Here is a 22,885-nt window from a genome sequence, read left to right on the forward strand (position 1 = left end):
TAAATTTTGTCGTGAAAGTTTTCCTGCCACACTTTGCTATTTTCAGACTTTCGAAAGCATCCAAAAATATATACTATAACAATTTTCAATTGAAGGTGATTCATTAGCAACGTTGCATTTGAAGTGACCAACAGATAATCCTCTTACCAACCCTGCAAAGGCGTACCAAAATAATATTTTCATTTATTGAAACACATAGGTAATTACGTAAAAATTATTATAGTAGGTGGCCCTACCTGGTGTCAATGGTAAAACTGATTACATTTTCTTATTATGCCTAATACAGTTCTTAAAAAAAAAGTCCCTTTTATATAGAAAGAGAACTACAAAGCAAAGAAATGATTACCTATGTTATGCTTATGAAGTTTCAAAATCCATTGACTCGTCCGAAGAGGAATTTCCAGTCACACTTAAATCTATTATTATTTGATCGGAAACAATGTCTACCATCCCGTCCAAATTCCACATTTTCTCTTCTTCCTTGATCACATGGGCTACAGCATTAGCCCAATCTTTTTTCCGTATCCGTTCCATTGCGAGTTCTAATAAACATTGGACATCAGAAATTTTATATGTTACGAGCTACGTAACCCTTAATTTGAGCCCAGATTAATTCTATCGAGTTTAACTCGCAATGGTAAGGAGAAAGTCTCAAAATGGTGATGCCTTCAGCATGAGCTATTGTATCTACCACATGCTGGCGATATCTGTCACGATGCTGTTCAATGACACTGATAAGCTCGGCCTTGACCATGTCCTCGGAAAATGGAATTCCTTTTTGTCCTAACCAACTCTGCATGTCTGCTTTTCTGGTGGTCATAGTTGGCAACTGTTCTACCAATCGGGTGTGATAAGAAGCGTTATCCATTACTATTACCAAATTTGTTTCAACTCGTGAAAGAAGGGATTCAAACCATCCTTCAAAGCGTTGGGCGTCCATGTCTTCGTGATAATCCCTCATTTTTTTAAATAAAAAAATTAGTGCACTATCGTCTAAAAAGCCACTCTCGCTACCTATATGGGCGACAATTAGTCGTTGCCCTTTACCCATTGGTCCGCGTAAACCTGTTGATGAATCGTCCACAAATGCTTGACGATAACTAGTTACAGTAGTATCTTGCCAGATCTCAGATACTGTGTGACCAGCATTCATCCACGTTTCTTCCAGATAATAAATCTTTTTGTGAGCAGAACGCATTTCTCTAATAGAGCGAAGATATATCCGTCGCCATGAGACTATATCTTCTCTTTCTATTAAGACAGATTCAAGGGATCGTTTGGCATATATGAATTTTTAATATTCTTTTATTATTTTCCTCAACTTCTCTTTGCTCATTTTTGGAATGAGATCATTATCCTTACCTCAGTCCTAATGTACTTTTGGAGCTTGCACAATCCCAGTCACCTTTTTTTCACGTACAATGCATTCAATTGTCGACACGGATATTCCCGTTAAAAATGAACAATGGGCTACAACTTCCACTATACGGAATGTATTTTTTTTTAATTTTCGTACATTCTACAGACAATCTGTTTTTCTTCTAACAACATAAACTTACGCTTTCTTTGTACATTACTTGGACCTGCTACGGCATCCATCTTAATACTATAAAAATAATAAAATTCAATGATTATATTCAGCTATTTGTCAGTTGTTTACTTACCTCAAAAACTATTTTAAAGTTGATGTGTTTTGAAAAACACTTTATTGTTATATTTGCACTAGAACAGATTAACAAATCCGCAACACGTGTTTCGCTGCACAGAAGCTTTTTCAAGCGTGTTCACTAACAAACTGAATTCTACATACATTGTGATTTATATATACTTTATGAAACATTAATATCTACCTAGAAACTAATAATATTCTAGGAACTAATAAATGACAGTTATACCTGAGTTTAACGAACATTTATACCTGAGTTTAATGACTAGCTTAACTAATTATCTCACAATAAAGTGTGAATGTGATTAAAATCTATGATAATGTATTTTGAAAAATAAGTATAGGCCAACTCTATCTTATATTTTAAAGTTAAAGAATATAACAGTCTATTTAATGAATATAATAAAATATATTCAATAAATACAAAACAAAGTTTCTTTCACAAGAAACAGAACACACTACGCCTATGCAGATAATGACGCTTGATAATGAAGAAACCGAATGACTAGTTATGGCATTTACAGGACGCAAATATAATAGACCTGCGAAGTGTTGATCAGTTTACCGATGTTTCAAAGTATTCAACAAACTGGTTCATCTATTCGCTCGTACATCCTATCGATATGCAGAAGCTATTTTGTTACGGGGGACCAATTTTATGGAATCATCTTGCTTTTCAATTATTTACAATGGCGATGACAATAAAAATGACCTCGGTGAGAATTTAGTTCTAACATTCAACATTGTTTCCGTTACCTCTCAGTTCAATTTGTATATGAGTTACCTTCAATTGAAAATTGTCAGACTATAATGACATGTACCGATCTCAACAATTTCAGGCAGTTTTCATTCATTCTATGGCCGTTCTCCAAGGCGTGTTAAGCAATACTGGATTTTATCAGTCTTCGAAATCGGATATGCGCTGCGTGTTCTTTGAAACGAGTCTCAATGTATCGGTCAGTCTGACCGATATATTTTTTGTCTGAATCCTCACAGCTCATATATTCGTGAATTGTCATTTAACAGCTTCCTGCTTTCAGATATGAAGACGTTAACTTGTTGGGAAAAGGCATGTCGAGAGGATTTATTCTACACAAGAGGTTTCGGTTTAATCTTTAATCTACTACTCAACATTTCTCTTGTCCTCTTCTTTGATGGCTCAGTTGTTAGAGAGTTCTCGTATGTTTATGCTCCCATTAGGTGAAAATTACAGTAGTTTCAATACGATGGATGATGGTGTATCAAATATCAAGTGTGTCCATTACAACCATTAGTCTTAGCGTGGGCTATACGAGTTTCTCCATTAATATGAGTTACATTTCATTTTATGTCATCAAATTACAGACATTCTGGTAGCATATGTATAAAGTTATATAAATAGCAAATACAAGTAGAAATGGAACATTTCGTTCAGAAAACAACTACTCCCCTGTCTAATACCACGAACGGCGTTGGATTATATCCGACAGGTGTCAGTGCAGGATTCTTCACTGAAGATGTTCCTACTTATGCTGTTGGCGATATAACTGCCGGAATCGATGTTTCTCTTCGTTCCATCTGCCTGTGAACGTGGTAACCAACCACATATCCGACATTTGAGACTCCAGTATGCCCTTCGTGGTATTAGCCAGGGGAGTAGTTGTTTTCTGATAGATGTCAGTCCATTAACCTACAGTGTAGGTAATTTGACACAGGTCTGAACGAATTGTTGTTTTAGATAATTTGAAAACAAAAATGGATTTACAGAGGTCATGTCCTCAAGGAATTAGGTAATTTAACTTATCATTTTTTTAATAAATGTTGTTCAGCAATTTGAAAGTAGTATTTGAAGAGTAGCGTGCAAATCATCAACTGAGAATACTGAACGGATTTCGAGACACTACTAAGTGAGTAGAAAGGTAGGTTCAACGTGAATGGGTTTATTCGACACTCCACCAAAACCAGAGTTTTTTGTGGGTCACAATCGGTAACACGTATTCAAACTGTACCAAATGAATCTAGCCTTTTGATGAAACTGATTAATTCATTTTGTAAGTAATCTTTCAGATCAGCTGCCAAGAGTGATTTTTTTTTTAAATTACTTCAAGTTTGATAGACCATGATACATAGGAGGTGAGCAACACAAATACATGGTTGAGGAAGTAGGTCCTAAACGCATTTCAGGAAGACGCCCTTCCATTGCTGCAGGGTATTAGCCAAACTCAGAAGCAAGGAGACGCTGTCCTGATACTTTCTGGTAACCTGTAGTTATCCCGGCCATGCAGGCTGAAATTGTACATGGAACACTATCTTTTGTAACATCCTCTACGACAGCTAAAATGAAATTCTGAAAACATTCCATCTAATTGGTCGATACTAAGGTTGTTGGATATACAAGGTGCAAGATCCCCACCGCAATAACCACAGCAGTCTTTCCATTTGGAAGCATCTGTGAATTACCCATACCTGACAATACACTAGATTCAGCCATGCAGGTCATACTTGCCTTTGGTTTCGCTGTTCTGCGCAAGATATGTTACACTTAATAAGGCGATAACTCGCTTTTTGGTTGCATTATTTCTTTTCCTAGGATTGGTAACAAGATCGAGAGTTGAATAAGTGAGAAGTTTTCGTACTTGATCCGATGTTACAGAAAGTATAGCTGGGGTCGTTTAGTTGACATCCATCTTCTCTGTGGATTTAAGGTCGGATGGTATGATCATTTCATATGCATACATTCTGAAAACCTCTTTCATAAAATCATCCTCACAAGAAGACCCTGCTATCTTCATCAGAAAATAATATTTCGCATTGACGTTCATAATGTCAACATTAGACATCGAGGAATATTGTCCCTACCCCCATTCAGAACTGAACTCTTCAGGAGACCGTTTAGTTTCCAAATTTGCAAAATATATAATTTCATTCCACCAAATTTCAAAACAGGAAGTATCCAAACTTTCAAAACCAACTTAAAAACCTTCTGTTCAGGACTTTATTCATTATTTTCACATAACAAGGTTGAAAGCTGCCTCTATCATCAAAAACTGTATAGACATTTTTTATATACTTTTTTATACATCCTCCTTTCTTGTCATATAAATACGATCACATAGGTATTTTTCAGGGTTAAGAGGAAGAACAGTACAGAAGCCCTCTTCGCTGCCGAGTTGAATTCCGCCCTTTATTTTCTTCAATATATTTTGAAGGATTATTTTTATTTGAATGTACTGAAAGAAAAAATAATAGAGACGTTATTATTATTATTATTATTTTTTGTATACCGAAGTATGCGCTTGTCAGGCCCTATCCCACGACGCCCTGATATATTCGGAGGGCACGCCAGCATTATCAACTAACGACCACTCCCCACACCGTGGGGTAAGTGATCATTGGGTGCGAGAATCATGTACCTCGAGCAAGCGCAGTGAGCCAAGAATGACAGCCTTCTGCATCTGTCGGGCTAAGATTTCTGCCTTAATGCGACAAGTCGGTATGATTTTAAGATTCTAAAGTAGAGAAGGCATCATTCCACCAAGGACTCCAATAATCAGAACAACCATCTTGACAGAGTAGTCTGGATAGAGTCTGCGGAGTTCGAAGAGAAAATCTCGATATTTTTTCCGTTTTCACTTCTCTTTTCGGACGATATTCGTCTCGCCAGGAGCTGAAAACTCCAATGGTGGTGGCTTATTGGCTCGAATGAGCCTGAGGGTGGGAAACAAAGAGTTTCAATAAATTCGGCACTGCTCGTTCCCCACAGCGGATTCAATATCCCCCGGAGCGTAGGGCAAAACCGGTGTCTCGTCAATACCGTAAGAGTGCCTTAGATGATAATATAGCACTCTAAGGGCCACGTTATGTCGATGGATATAAGCCGAGACCGCATATGCTGGACATGCTGATAGCAAGTGCATTAGGGTCTCGGGCGCCTCGCGGCAGGCCCTGCACCTTGTGTCTGGAACCTCTATACCCATAACGCGACTGCGGTAGACTAAGGTGTTGAAGACACCATCCTGGCAAGCCATGATGAACCCCTAAGTTTCCGACTTTAGCCCACTCGACCTGAGGAAAGCAAAAGTCAGGCGCTTTGATACGCCAAGGCCTCCAATGTTATTGAAGAAGACCCCATGCATTGGCTTATCCTTGTGTTTCCGCAGAAGTGAGGTTGTCTGTGCGGCTTTTATATGAGCTTTTTGTTGAACGGGTTCCAACTCGGTGACAGAGTTGTGGACACCTCGTTCAGTGTCGAAAACTCAACCGAGTTCATCAGCTGTGCGGGCAGCTGCCCTAAAGAGAAATGCTCCAATCCCTGCTCTCTCATGGTGACGGACCATGCAGAGAAGAGGATCCGAGATCCTGACGACTTTACTGGCTGTATGCAGTTCCATTTTGTTATGTAGACACACCAAACTCAAAAGTTCACGTCCTCTTTGTTGTCAGCGAAAGTACAACCGTGGAACGGACGATTTGGGATGCAAACTCTATGCATCTCACTATTTTGTCGGGTACCGCAAGGCATCTGAGCAAATGCATTATTATTATAAAATGTCCTACGAGTAGCTAGGAAGAGGATATTCATCACGCAAAGCCCCCCACTACCGTAACAAAGTTTTCCACCATTTCGAAGTTTCCTTTAGTAACTCTAAGTGGGCTCATAGTCTTACATCATTTTGCAGATTCACACCGTTAAAGATGAGGGTTCATTTGGGAGGAATATTTTGTCCAGGGTTATTTTAACACCACCCGCGGGTATCAACAAGGACAACAAAGCACAATAGTTTCAGGTATGTAATACAAAATATTTTCGAACTAGTATTATTTTTAGAATAACTATAGGAACTAGAGGTCCTTCCTACATTATTCAAATGAGTCACTCTGAAGAAGCATAAAACTTGCACAAAATTGTTGAATAGGTATCTCTTTCATCTTATCCTCTCATACTCAGAAACCTGCCAGCATGTTTTCCTTCCCACGTAATTTGCAATTCACGCCCGTTTAGTTCACTTGATTATACAAATATTTTTATAGCTGCTAATTACACCCTTTCATGTTCTCATGAAAACATTTGAATAATAATTGACAAAATAGGACTCAGTTCAACCAACCACGCTCGTGATGAGTATCACAAATGTAATTAATTATCAATATTTATACGCAATTATCGTTCAGAGCATTATGATAAATTGTTTGGATAGGTACCCACAACTGAGATAACATCGAGGTACGTACTTAACAGTTCATTCGGTATCGTATCAAGCATGTGAGCTTCTATAGTAGGCACATAAATGTTGTATGTATTCATTTTTACCGAACGTAATAATACAGTGCATTTCACGAGCCACCCTGAATAACTTTTGGTACAATGAAAAAAAATTAAAAAAAAAACGTCAACAATAGTATACAAGGGGATACGTTTTGTATTCACATTTCATGTTACTTCCCCAATCGCACCACTAGAGCATGTCACCAATGTTTTTTAAATAGATCACCCTTTATTGTTTCGCATTATCAGATGCTCAATGATGAGCAGATTTCAACAAAGTATAAAACATATGGTCTGAAGCTTATGGTTCGGGAGCTACAAATTATTTGAGTTGAAACTGAGCCACCCTGAACAACTTTTGAAACAATAATTTGCAGTAGGCCACATTATGAAATATTCGTTCCAGAGACAAATATAGAGGCAATAAATCAGAGAAAGAGTTTTTTAATTTATTCTTGATACAAAATCTGATGACTGGATAATGAGAAGAAAAAAATGTTCCATAGTAAATATTCAAAAACCTTTCTACCAACTCCCATACAATGGTACAAACGAGTTTCCATTGCCGCCCCAACATGGTTGAGAATCTTGGGAGTTATTTCTCTGCAATGCCTCATAATATTTTCCCTCAAATCTTCTGATGTTGTTGATTCTATCTCATACACTTTAGACTTCAAATGACTCCATAGAAAGAAACCGGTATCGCACATTGTATAAATTGGAGATTTTTTCATTATACTTGTACGCGAGGTGGGGATAAAATGTGACACTATTCCTAGATGATCGTCTAGGAACCCAAAAATTCAACATATGTAACAATTGAGAGCAGGTGATGATATTGAATAAAAAAAATAAATGAATGATATTTACGTCTTACCTCGAGACTACAAAAATTGTGAGTTTCAAGCAATTCATAATATGGCATTTCTACAGTAGGATACGTGACTTCAAGTTCAAAAGACATGTATTTTAGAAAGCGCCTCTGTAGGGCTTCTAGTTGATTTATATCAACCTGATAGTAGGGACTCCACAAGACCGATGCATATTCCAGGCATTTGTTTTTCTAACTAAGAATCCATACATGCGATAAGCTGTTAGATTAGTGTCAATATGTTTATTGAAAGAGAGGGATGAATCAAAAGTAACACCTAGATCAGTGAGTGTGTCAGGACGTTCCAGAACTTGACTGTTCTCATGACATAGTTGTGTAATTTCGTATTCTTTTTCAGTGAGTTAGACATTACATTACATTCAGGGAGAAATGTTCGCAATCATTAGAACATATTATATTTTGATACAGTTTCAAGTCATCTGTGTATAAAAGGAAATTTACATCAATATCAGCACCGTTATCATTAATAAACATACTCACCAGTAAAGGTCCTAGATTTGATCCTTGTGGTACACCAAATGTGACTATACAGGGTGTCCCTGGACTTCCTCTTTTCCTCTCGGGAATGTATAGATGGGGTCAAAATATCACCAGTACTTCATATAACTTTTTTTCCTAAAATCCTTCGTTACCAAGTAACGGGCCCTCGAAGTTACAAAATGAAAAATGTTTTTCTTTGATAACTTTTCAAGTGAATATTCAAAATCATCCAAATTTTGGTAATTGACTAAACAAATGAATTCTTTCGATGAGCTTTCATGCAGGAGTCAGTTGTTTTGCTACAAAGTCAGGAACGGACTACCCCCGATGGTCCACACCCCAAAACTTTGAAATGACAGATATTTTTCAATATTTTTCAACAAATTAAGGTTACTTGGACAATTTTATGAATAAAAGTACTCGTGTGGAAAGTCGATCGGAGCAACGAGTCTTGATAAAAATGTAGTTTCACTCGACGACATCAAACCCGCTCGTCCACCATTATTTGAAATGAATAATTATCAAAGCAGAAATAATAATGATAACGTTAATTCAACAACATTTATCCTGAGATGTCTACCATTATTCGAAAATATTAGTTTTTAAGGAAAATGGAAATGATAGGTAAAATGTTCATAACGAATTTTTATAATGCAAACACGTTTAACTAACGAAACTCAAGAGCCTCAAGAGCAAACAGAAATGAAAAATCCGCTACAGAAACTGCTCGATATGACCACCTTCTCTCTCTATACATTTTCTTAGTCTGCGAAGACACCCTCTCTGTACTTGAAATAGTATTCCAGGGTCGTTTCGTATGGCTTCACAATGTAATGTTATTCTATTCAACAATGCATCTCTTGTGTGAATAGGTGTAGCGTAAACAAGGCTTTATAGATGCCCCCACAGAAAGAAATCCAATGGATTTAAATCCGGAGACCGCGATAGCCATGAATATGGCCCACCTCTACCAATCCATCTATTGTGGAAAATATGGTTCAGATGGTCACGCACAATCAAACTAAAATGAGGAGGAGCGCCATCATGCATAAACCACATATCTCTTCGGGTTTGCAATGGAACATGTTCCAAAAGTCCATTCAAATCGTTCTGAATGAACTCCAAATAACGTTCTCCATTCAATCGGTCCTGTAGAACGAATGGTCCTATAAGATGGTTTCCTATGATACCAGCTCAAACATTCACGTTGAATTTCCGTTGGTGTTTGGTTTGCAATATCCCATGGGGATTTTCTTCGGCTCATATATGGAGATTATGAGAGTTGATAACTCCATCTCTACTGAAACCTGCTTCATCAGTGAATAAAACTCGATTAATAAAAGTCATATCCTCTCTTTGCCTATCCATGAACCAATTGGCATATTCCAGTCGTGCTGGAAAATCTTGAGGTGTCATGGCATGTACCTTCTGGATGTGAAATGGGTGGAGCAGTTGTTCCCTAATTATTCTATGAATAGTGGACTTGGATGTATGGAACTGTTCTGATAGATTTCTGATGCTCATTGAAGGATCATCAGCGATGGCTTCCAAAATATTTTCCTCCAATACAACGGTACGTATAGTTCTAGGAGCGCCCTCACCCCCTCGTTTTGGCAAAACTGTACCTACAATAATATCGAAATAAAACAACGTGTTCAAATTAATTATCAATTATTACATACCTGTCTCCCTCAAGCTGCGATCGACACGCTCGAATGTTTCTCTTGACGGTACCGTTCGATTGGGAAAATGCTCGGAATACAGACGACGAGCTTCTGCAGCATTACAAAATGCTCGTCCATACAATACATGCATATCTGCATATTCATTGAATGTAAACTGTTCGGCCATATCAAAAAAATTCAAAATATCCTATAGAATATTGACAATACAATGATAGTCATATGACAACGCACCACTCAACAAAACAAAATCGCATTCCAGTTTCTCATTTTTTATCGAAACTTTCTAAAAGGTTTTGTTGTCAACATCTGTGAAAGAAATGGAACATAATTATTCCCTGGATATTTTTCACCTGATCATGTGCAGCCGTTTTTGTAGTTCATTCGTTTGCTTTTTATTAGTATAGTAAATATTTTTTCCGATGTGCGTTTTTTCAGCTAAATTTAGATTCGTGTTAAAGAATTTCTCCATAAAATTATAATTATCAGTGAAACTCCTCAACAGTTTAGCTGTGAAGAAGAATTTGAAACATTCGAATGTTGAGTTTCATGAGATTCAGATAACTGATCAACACGAAACGTGATTATTCCACACGTATTATGTACATACAAAATATGGAATGAATTCGATATTTCATAGTAGAGTAGCTTGTTAGTTTAAAAACACCACGAATCTACAGAACTTGATATTTCTTTTGAAAAAATATCTGCTATCACAATTGTGACTTAAACTTCCATATAGGTACTGTACTTTTTGTTTACGACTTCATTTTAGCATACTTTGTATTATTCCTGTTATAAATGTTGTTGAATTAACGTTATCATTATTATTTCTGCTTTGATAATTATTCATTTCAAATAATGGTGGACGAGCGGGTTTGATGTCGTCGAGTAGAACTACATTTTTATCAAGACTCGTTGCTCCGATCGACTTTTCACACGAGTACTTTTATTCATAAAATTGTCCAAGTAACCTTATTTTGTTGAAAAATATTGAAAAATATCTGTCATTTCAAAGTTTTGGGGTGTGGACCATCGGGGGTAGTCCGTTCCTGACTTTGTAGCAAAACAACTGACTCCTGCATGAAAGCTCATCGAAGGAATTCATTTGTTTAGTCAATTACCAAAATTTGGATGATTTTGAATATTCACTTGAAAAGTTATCAAAGAAAAACATTTTTCATTTTGTAACTTCGAGGGCCCGTAACTTGGTTACGACGACTTTTAGGAAAAAAAGTTATATGAAGTACTGGTGATATTTTGACCCCATCTATACATTCCCGAGAGGAAAAGAGGAAGTCCAGGGACACCCTGTATATTCGATGGGCTTGAGGTCATTGAGTTGGACTTACTGCTTACGGTTGTGAAAATACGATTTGAATAAGGTAATTAATCCATTGGATAACCCAAAAGTCAAAATCTTGTTGAGCAGATTACTATGGTCAAGTTTGTCGAACGCTTTAGAAAAATCAGTGTAGATGACATCAGTCTGAGACTGACAATCAATACCCTCTGCAATACATTGAGTAATTGTTACAAGATTGGTGATCAACCATCTTCTCAAGAAGCATCTCAAACACTTTACAAAAGTTGCATATGATAGAAATTGGTCTGTAATTTTTTATCTCACTTTTATCTCCTTTTTGGAAAATTGGTCAGATTTTCGACATTTTCCATATTGATGGGACAGTTAATGTTTTCAGGCAAATATTGATTAGAGTTGTTAGTGGTTCAACCAGAGCTGAGGCACAATCTTTAATGATGAATGCTGGAATATGATCAGGTCCCGCAGTAAATTTAGGCTTCAATTTTTTCAGTGTATGATAAACATCTTCAATACTGAAGTTTTTGATTACTAAGCTGGGAATATCACTACTGTTGTTCGCGTGGTCACTTGATGTTGACACTATATAAAAACCACCGAAGAAATCTGCAAAACCATCAAGAATATCTGCGAGTCGCTTGCCTTCATGTAACATTTTATCTCCGATTCCATTCTATAATCACCTGTTTCGAAAGTCTCAACATCTTCGTTCTCCATAGTGGTTTATGATACGGTATTAGATCAATTTTTGAATAACTGTGATATTAAGTAATGAATATGAAGCACTCACCTACAAATCCAGCTGTGTCGTCGATAGGGAACAGAAGAGGGTGGCACGAGGAGGTGGCTATCCCCGTCGGGGGGCTCTAACCGCACCTCCGGGATACGCAACTCCTGGCTCATTACGTTTTCAACGTGTTCACTGGCGAGCGCATCGTCATAAGGCGATACGCCCCTGTCTAACACCATACAGTGTTCATTCACAAGCAATCACCTAATAAAATATCAGAGTAAATTTAGAGGGTCATTATAAAATTGTGGAGAGTTGTTCTCGGGAGGCGTCTATTGGTAGGACATGGCCGTATTAAATCAAAATTGAGACTACACGAGTTTTGACATCACGTATTCATCAAATATAATATAAAGAAGAAAACCACAGTGTTCGACATTTTACTACACTATGAAATAAATTAGTCTGATATTGCTGTGATATTCAATTTTTCCACTATTTATTTTATGTGCATTTGTGCATTTATGTGTCAACTCAAAAAATTGTAATTTGAGATAAATGAAATTAATGCATGAATACTTTATTTTGAGGTCAAATTGACAGATGAAACTTTCAAGACCGCGACTGGACGCCATCTGATAAAAAAAATGGAAAGGGGGGTTTTGTGACATATCATTTTGAAGCTCCTGACGAATACTTCACAACCCTAGAATATGAAGTCAATATCTTCACCTACTACAAAATGGTGAAACATTTAATAATTTCCTGAAGACAAACACATTAATATCGATATTTCTAGAAATATTCCTTTTCGTCTACCATATGGCAATTTCAACAACCCGATAAGGTTTGTTAAGTTATTTTATGACAATGACAATTTACGACAATGAACATCATTGTTCTGTTAGAATATTTCTCATTCAGTTTTCGGTTTTACTAGTAGAAAGGTATCACGTCAACAATCTCTAAAATGGTCAATTCTTGTCCATTGAAAGAAAAAATTGAAGTGTTTTTATTTACGGTGCGACACGTAACTTTCATGAGACCGAAAGGATTTTCAATGAACGTTTTCCGAATCGTTGAGGGAACTTGTATCCAAATTCACAACTACCAGTAATGTACATAACAAAAAGCCCCCAGGCCATCCGTCCATTCCGGAAGAACAGCAAGTGCAAATAATTAGTGAGATGGTAGTGATTCTGAACAGTCTACTTATTCCGTCGCGAATGCTTGTGAGGTGTCTACTTTTACTGTGTGGAGACTTTTGAAGAGGAATAGGTATCATCCATACAAAATTAAAATGGTACACCAATTAACTGAAGATGACCCTGATCGAAGAACAGAATTCTGCGAAATCATGAAGGAAACCATTGCAAGGCATGCCTACCTATCTCCACAATATTTGTTTTAGTGACGAATGTACATTTTTTTAAAACGGCAATGTTCACAGACAAAATTACCGTTATTGGAGTGACACCAACCCTCACATTCTCCGGAAAACACATACCCAATATCCAGAAAAAATTAACGTTTGGACAGGAATATTGGGAAACCACATTGTAGGAATTCTATTCATTGATCAAAATTTAACAGAGGAACTGTATTTGAATATGCTGGAAACTACTGTTGACCCTCTCATCACTAAAATCATCGAAGCGAATCCTAATGAATTCGATATGGATATTGTATTACAACAAGATGAAAGCACCACCACATTACTCCAGACAAGTAAGAAACTATTTGGATACTACTTTTCCGATCGTTGGATTGGCCGTCAAGGTCCTACAAAATGGCCAGCCCGCTCGCCAGATTTGACACCTTTGTACTTTTTTTATGTGGCTATTCGAAACAAAAGGGGTACGGAACTGAACCTGCTTGAATATTGGATACACGGCCGATAATAATAAATATTTGTAGATATATTGACGTTACTGTGTTCGAAAATGTTCGGCGTGAAATATGGGATAGACTGTTCATATGTCAAGAAGTTCAAGTCAACTATTACCATTACCTCATATTGTGTAGTTGAATGTCAATGTATTCAAGGAATTATCAAAAGTTCCGCCATTTTGTAGTAGTATTGACATTATATTCTAGGGTTGTGAAGCATCTGTTAGGAGCTTCAAAAAAATGTGTCACAAGACCCCCTTTCCATTTAATTTTTTTCCTAGATGACGCCCAGTCGCCATCTTGAAAGTTTCATCTGTCAATTTCACTTCAAAATAAAGTAATCATGAATCAATTTGATTTTCCCAAATTAAAATTTTTTGGGTTGACCCGTTCAAAAAATAAAGGGGGGGGGGCACTAAAGAAATGCACTGTATTATTTGCGAGACAATCTGATCACAAATAAATCCCTTTTTGTCAAATATGAATTGTAGATTGTAACAGCCAATTATTTGAAATTTCTATCTTCTATGTTCACAGATCTGGAATTGGACGACACCTTCATAATATGGAACCATGGGAATGCAGAACTGGACACCTTCCTGAAGCACATCAACAACGTAAGTCCTTCCATCACTTTCATAATGGAGAAGGAAGTCCACAACGAATCACCATTCCTAGACGTATTGGTGAAGAGGACCGATACCAAATGGGAAACATCTGTATACCGAAAACCCACTCATACGGGACAGTATCTGAACCAGGAATCCAACCAACATCATTCGACTAAGAGAGAAATCATCAAGGCTCTAGTGGACTGTGCTTTCGAACTCTTTAATACAAAAGAAGGTCTCGAAAAGGAACTAGGCATCATCAAAAATGACCTTCAACGGAATGGTTACTTCAAAGTGATGGTGGAATAGACAGCTACAGCCTCACAAGGAAGAGAAGCCGCTACAACCAGTACCTGTACTTCCCTACAACAGAGGACTGTCGGAAAGGGTCCAAGTATAATATCAGAACCTGCTTCAGATCTGGGAACACTATCCGTAGCAGCCCCGCGAAAACCAGGCCACCAAACCCGGACTACGATTCCAAAAATTGCATTTACCGGATACCTTGCGAGTGCAGAGATTCATACATCGGTGAAACTAGGAGGCCATTGGAAGTTTGCATTGTCGAGCACAAGAAATACACACAACGAGGAGAAACCAGCAAATCAGGAATAGCAGAGTATGTTTGGACTCATCAATAAAACATCAAGTGGTCTCAAGCTGAAATCATCCACAAGGAGAAACACTGGTTTAGGAGAAAATGCAAAGAAGCCGCATATATGTTGTCCAATAACGCATTCAGCCAAGCTAGCGTAGAGAGACACAACATATGAAAACTTCTAATCAAGCTGAACACGACCAACTCCTACCAAACGGTTAACTCACGCTAAGACCAATGAAGCGGAAAGAGGAAAGAGGAAAGAGGAGATAGGTGAAACCACTCGAAGGACCTATAAATAGTCAAATCTCGGAGGAATAAGTCCAGTTATTACCCGAAGACGATTGAGGATACTAACAATCGAAACGTCGTGAAGTAATTTATCTTGGAATCTTTTAATTTTTTATTTCTTGTTGAAAATTTTTAATTTTCATCTCGTGCTAATAGTTCAATTTTTTTGCTTGTATTTCATTTCATTGTAATTTCAGTTTTTTGCCTTATATAATTTTTATTTTTCAGCTAATCTTTTCAGTTTTTTATAATTCTTTCAAGGATTTCAAATCAATTTATATCATATTAGACAATGGAAGTCCGAACTAATGAAATGCAACATTTAGTATATTGAAGCCTAGGGTAAGACCCTGTACTTTGTTATATTTCCTATCATTGGGGAGAGTAGAAAATTTCAGAACCTTGACACTTTGATTTCTTTATCCAGCGGCAATTTATGTTCAATAGTAAATAATAGTCAATAATTTTATCAATTCATTTCAAGGATAGGGATGCAAAACCCTATCAAAACTCTCAAGTAAACCGTGTTCCTTGTTTCATTGGTATTCTTGAAGTGTCTTCCATCCCGGTGTAACAAGGGATAGGAGACAAAGTTGGTCTGGATCTTAAACACTGTTTCATCTAGATAAAATCGTTTTCTAGAAAAAAGTTACGTGAATATACATATTATATTAAATGACTATGACGCTTTGAAAGTACATATAGAGTCTCTCTCATGAAGAAAAAAATTCAAAATTTGTAACTTTCAATTACTTCTCTAATATAAGTTTTGCATTGAAATATCTGCAAATAGACCACAATAATTGTAAACAATCTCAATGGTGATGAAATGATCACAGAAATGATTTATGAATAATGTATATATGGTCGTCATCTAAATGACGTTTATAACGGAATATAATAAAGGTATACATCTTTTCATGATTGAAATATTTGGTATGAACAAGTTTTGAAGATGCTAGTTATTAGTAATCCATAATAACCTTATTTCGACATCATTCAAAAATGTTGGTACATTGTGGAAAATAAATTCGTAATTTTATGAATGAATTAAGTGCTTCATATTGTAATTTCATCCAGATTGTAGCTGAAGAAGAGTATCTTATACCGAAACATCAGATATCCGTCATTGAAGATGTCGCTGTGTGTAAGTGAAATTTTAGCTCTTTTTAATTAGCTTCACCTGTATGTATGTATGAATGTATGTTTGTTTGTTTGCTTGTAGCTCTCAAGCTCAGGATCTGTATTTGACAGAATTATCGACATTATTGCTTGATCTATTCGCGGGCAGATGGCGCTGTACGTAACCTCCTTGATATATAATAATAATAATAATAATCGTCTTTATTGTTTCCCAGCTGTAGTTACATATAAATATATAAATAAATTACAGAGCTAATTGCTGGCACTAACAAAAGGCGAAGTTCAACTCAGTTAGCACCAGTGCTAACTTGACATATATTTCTTTATTTGAAAAAGAATTTTTTTCATTAACACGCGCGCTTGTTGCTTTATTTGTAACCCTCTTTTGCGCGCCTGCTGTCTTGAACATGGTAACTGATTTTCAGGCTCCTTCTCCGCAATCGAAAAATATTATTGGTCATTTTTCCAAACAATATACGGCTAACTGATCCCAAAGTTTCGATAAAATAAATATAGTTTAAAAAACACCCTTTTATAGCATACGTAACTAAAAAATGAAAAATAAATATAGTTTAGAAAACTAAAAAACACGCTTTTAAAGAACATCGAACTGAAAAGTTAAAAATATTTTTTTAAATGAATTTAGAACAATAACGAACGACAAGTACTAGTATTAGCGTGTGCGCTTTGTGCCGTATTTTTTGTATATCAAGCGCCCGTCGCTTTTTTCACAATAATACTGGTATTTTTCGTTCGTTATTGTTTTGAGCTTATTTGAAAAGAAATAACTGTTTAGTTCGATGTTCTTTAACACCGTGTATTTTATTTTTTTTTTCTATATTTATTTAAACTATATTCAAACTATATTGCTGAAACTACTCAAATATTCTGAAAACAAGCATGTACTTGCAGTTTCATACTAACTGGACGAAGTTAGGTTGAAAGAGGACTTTATATTCCAAAGCGATACAAAAAATAAAGTTGAAAGAATGTCTGAAATTCTTCTGCCTTCAATTAAATTTAAAGTAAGTGACTTGTGGAGTTATTAACAAGGATAGAGAAGGAAATGTTCAATGCCCTAAGTGTACAACAATGCACTTATCAATCTACCATACTTATTCGTCGGTATAATCGAGTACACACCTCATAATCCAATAATTAATCGTATGCAATGCGCAAACATGTATTTTGGATTACTATTATGATTAGGTAATCACGTTAGAATTCCATATCATATCCCATATCGGACGTTATCAGGTAAATCTTAAATTATAATTGCCTTGGACTGGACCACATGGAGCTATCTCTGTACGGCGATAGTACTGCACATTTTGATCGACATTTTCGATTCACAATGAAGAAAAAAAGTTCAAAAAAATTATTTCAAACATTCAAAGACAGGTGTGTTTATAGAAAAGTATGTGTGATCTATTGTAAAGAATTAGTTTAGTGTTTATTTTTCCTCGTTGAGAAATACACAAGATATCCAGAGAAAGCAAGTAGAGTACTACAGAAGTGATACTGAAAGAAAGTTGTGAGAGTTTCATAGTGGCCAAAATTTCAGTATGGTCTTTGTCTACTCCCAACAACAATATGTTTTAAACTCCCAATGGCGTTTGTTTTAGAGATTTGGTCGTACCATTTACAATGGTAAGTGATAACTAATGGAAAAACTTTTATATCAACATGCCAAAACAATCTAGACATGCTTAGCTCACAACTATGTGGTCCAACCACTTCCACAGATGTATTTCAAGTGCTTTAAATAAACTCTTCACTGAGGTTACCTCTTGTGAGTGGAGTTGTTCCACCCCAATACCTTTCCCCGATACAATGGAGAATATATCATACCTAAAAACACCTGAGAATGACAACCTCTCGTTGTTAGGCCAATATTTTGGTTGTAGCGCGGCATGTTGGTATGATCTAGAGGTGGAAAAACCTCAATAATCAGAACCACCGTCCCAGTGCCTGGGTAGAATCTGCGGGATTCAAAAAAATCTCGATATTTCATGTCTTTTCCCAAAGCTGAAAACCCGGCGAGTATATTTAACTTTGATTGACGAGAACTACATCACGTGTCGACTCTTTTTATTTTCCACGATAAATTCATATATACTAGAGTACTAATCAATATAGGAGTGCTAAAGGTGATGAAATAGCACCCCATATGCTGAACATACCGACAGCAAATGCATAAGAGTTTGAGATGCCTATGAACTACAGCCTACAAACCAAGAAAAACCTTTGAAACAGTGATTTCACTATTTCGCAATTGAACATTACACAATTGATTTTTGTTTTCCTTTTCTTTGAATCATCTCAGAATAATCAAACATTATTATAAATTCCAGTAGTTTGTAAATATATATCCTAAAATCCAATTCATGCATTCGAATAATCTGAATTTAAACGTACCTCCCGTTGACCCTATATCGCCGCGCCGTATCAAATTTTCGTGGATCTTAAACGTTTGATCTGTACTATGCGCCGTAACCATATATCAGTATCATACCTTTCGACTGGATGATAACACATGTACATCCTCAATATTGAAAGAGCGGAAATAGCAAACTCTTGCATTTTTTTCAGGAGCAATTCAACTGTTAATTATGAGTTCAGCACGTGGTAAAATAATTTAGAGCTCTAATTTAAAACCTAAATGGGATTTGGATAATCGCATTTCTATCCTTAATTTTCCTTCGTGAAGAATTATTCTAATTTACGGAATTCATTTGCACCAATTAATTCAATTAAGATTCTTTCGAAGTCACTTTCGAAATACTTTCACTGAATGATATACACGAAGATATACGAATAAATTCTACTATTCGTTGTTATTTTTTGTGAGTCTAAGGAATCGACAAATTGACAAAAGTAACACACTCTTTTAAATTGACAATTCAATATATACAGCCTATAAATGTGATGGCGCAGACTTGAAGAAGATTATTTTACAGCAAATATGTGTATTCGTTCAGTAAATATCTCACAATGAATTTTATTTAATATTTTCTTTCATTTTTATTCATATCTCTTCTTGAAATTAGATTACGTCACATTTTATATATCAAATATAGGTCAATAATAATTTCATCATCCAGTATCTCGCCAGAACTTTGCTTAAACTCCAGTAAGATTATACCACAGAATATTTGAAAAGGTTTTTAAAACTAACTGTTGTTTGAGAAAAACAAAGTAAGAAGATGAAAGAGAGGTAATGAATAGAAATATCTAATTAATCTGTTGGTTTGGATGAGAATCAATTACTTCACCTTTATTTCAACAATGATAACAATTGAAACAATTTTTAGTGATATGACGCCTTTCCTACTATATAACGTCAAAGTTTCACCGACCTGCCTTGAAACGAAAGAAATGTTACCAGATAAATGCAGAAAATTCTCATTACTGGTTCGAAATGTCTACTGAGACTGCACCACTCTCATATAAAATATTTACCAACCCTTAAATACCTAGAGAGCTGGTATCTGTCATAGCCAAAGTTCAGCAATTCTGGCATAGTGATTCTTTAAAATATCCTGAAAGACCTGAAAACTGACAACATTATAGTAGGATTCATGTTTTTCAGAAACATCATTTACTGTTCACCTGGTCTAACCTCATCATATTTGATTTTTCGGCCCAACTCCTATTCCATACTAATGAATGGTAGAATAAATAACATCAAAATATTAAAACAACTGGGTGAAAACGATTTTTTCAAAATTATATTTATCAATTGTGGAAAACGGACGGAGCATTGGTAAGTCCGAATGGCAACCTCAAAACTTCACAGTGTGAGAGGAGTATAAAAAGTGTGGTCTTTTACTAACGAAGCAGTACAAAGCTACACCTCAACTTAGTTTTACAACAATTTGTTTTTCATTGAAGTACATGAGATACCTGTTTCAATCAACTGATTTCTATTGTACTTATGATGTACTGTTTGGAACCTTTGGTGGTAATAATGAATATTACTGGAGTTTTTTTACCAACACCAAATCGTTATTTTTAACACCTCGACACGTGTTTCGATCACCTAGTGATCATCTTCATAAGGAAGATGAAACTTTTTATCTTCCTCTTGAAGATGATCACTTGGTGATCGATACACGTGTCGAAGTGTTGAAAATAACGATTTGGTGTTGGGAAATAACTCCGGTAATATTGATTTCTATTGCACAATGCTAGTGTAGGAAGTTTTGAAAAACATTCGAATTCAGAAGCTGAAGTAGAATTGCTTTTTTGTTTCATCGCTATTCAAGTAATGTTTCTATGAATCTGCGACTCTTTTGTATGTAAACATCTAAACAATGGTTTTTTCAGCTAATCAGTAAGGTTTCTTTCTTGAAGTTATGAAAACGTCTAGACAGGATTTTTTTTTTAATTTAGCTTGAATACTTTCATAAATATACCGTTCATTCGTGTCGGTAAATAGGTAAATTGAATCAATATTTTCATTACTTACATTTGAATTCAATCTGTTGAGGTCAGTAGATTTCACAAACCATAATCATTCAGTTTTTGCCTTTCCATATGTGCAGTTTATAGCTTCAATGAATACTTTTCCACATACAATATCTCTGGGGTTCATTAAGAAACCTTTACGTGTCTTCAAAGAAAGAAAACTCTTTCTTGGTGAATTATACCATTCACACACAGTTCCATGTAAGGGGTGGTTGTTTTCTATAGTCAACTCATTTTCCCACTGTTGCATTTTCCTCCAGTAAACTCGATAATAATTGACCACACCGTACAATGAAAAATCAACTTAATTGTACCACAGCACGAACAATCCAAAAAAAATCACTAAACTTCAGACTAATGCTCGAATGTATATCGCCTTATTAACTCAATTCGCACGAAATAGACTCTCATCTACGTCGCGGTAATACTACTTATATAACCCAATGGATCTCTTCAAAGGCTGGTGGAATAACTTTCGAAAAGACATGGCGTTCTAGAAGTTTCGAGAGGAGACAAAAGGAGCTGAGCATGACCTTTTCTAAGTCATAAAGTGGATCGAAATATGAAATCATTGGTACATATTCTGCATATTTTCTAACATTTTTCCTATTCAATTTTTTTTCATTAACTTTTTTCAAAAATCTCATTTTCAACAAGGATGAAGATGATTATAAATTATTAGATGATGACGTCGGTTGTTTTTTTAAGTTTCTTCCAACATTGTACAGAAAAAAGCCGCTCATGACGACACGATGAAAGTGAGTCGCCCTCCATATCAAATTATCATTTCAAAAAACAGTAAATGAAAATGAAAAATCGATTTGGTTTTTTCAATTTTCAAAATATTATCATTCACCTAAGAGTGAACTTATGCGTTACATTAGGCGACACTCTATGAGTGAAAATATTATGTTTTTTTTATAAACTCATCACCTTTCAGTATCAATAAATAACAATCTGTTCACCGTTTTTCTTTATCCGGAATCAAGTAAAATTCGATTAAAGAATGTAGACATGAATCACTTACTCAGTCATCTCACCAAAGACCGATGAAAATCAATATTGTTTTTACGTGGTATGGAAGCATTAGGCGTGACAGGCAATAATGAATACCTGAGCCTATTTGCTGTGTATGCGATTAGTATGCAATCCTATTGGATTCGATGTCTCGAAGGAGATAATCGAATTACGACTGAACGGTGAAAATTAAATCAGATTGAATTACGATGAATGTCTTTGACGAGGCCGGTGGATTCCATTGTTATCAATGGAAAGGTTTACAAAAGAGCTCAAAACCGTAAAGAGTATGAACCGTCTTAATGCGCGTATTCATTTGTGATAAATGGCCGTAACGAAACCGCTAGTTACATCACTGTTAGTAGAGATGGACTGTTTTTAACAGTAGTACCTTGTCCTACGTGTCCGTACGGATCAAACCACCATTGGTCGGTTTTCAGCCGTTGTATCAAGAGATTCTTAGTTACGGACGGCGACAAGTTTAGAACAAATATTTATTTCGGACTGTTGCATGCTGCGTTGTTTCGTACATCGTTCACTTCAAATAATCGATTCGACCAGAACTCAAAATTTCTGGAGGCGAACCATGTCAGGTACGCTGCTACATTATGGACCATTGGCGCATATGGATATACGACTAGAAGTCGTATCACCATTGGGCATTATTTCGTACCTCGTTCGGTTATGTTATATAATGATTTGTAACGCCAAAACTGAAAAAACTTCCGGAAGTGAACCATTGAACCTTTTGATTTGAAAACAATATATGCTTTCTAGCGGAAATTGTATACTTCATGAACCCAATCAGCAGAAACAGTGGCTAAAGTTCAGATTGTTTTAATCCGG

General features: G+C 36.0%; 1 protein-coding gene across 2 annotated transcripts in view; it reads right to left on the reverse strand.

Moving 5' to 3' along the window:
• dnc (phosphodiesterase dunce) overlaps positions 1–22,885 on the reverse strand; it is a 768,665-nt gene that overhangs the window by 544,815 nt on the left and 200,965 nt on the right. The window contains exon 2 of one of the 2 annotated variants that reach the window (XM_074172544.1): positions 12,080–12,283. The exons of the other annotated variant lie outside the window; for it this stretch is intronic. Coding sequence (XP_074028645.1) covers positions 12,080–12,258 — 179 coding nt within the window. The 5' untranslated portion in view covers positions 12,259–12,283. The remainder of the gene's footprint in view (positions 1–12,079; positions 12,284–22,885) is intronic. 2 annotated transcript variants of the gene reach the window in all.

This window comes from Leptinotarsa decemlineata, unplaced genomic scaffold (assembly GCF_025532065.1).
Source record: "Leptinotarsa decemlineata unplaced genomic scaffold, Ldec_3_MD MMD2_tig00000133_RagTag_RagTag, whole genome shotgun sequence".
In the NCBI taxonomy this organism is placed as follows: Eukaryota; Metazoa; Arthropoda; class Insecta; order Coleoptera; family Chrysomelidae; genus Leptinotarsa; species Leptinotarsa decemlineata.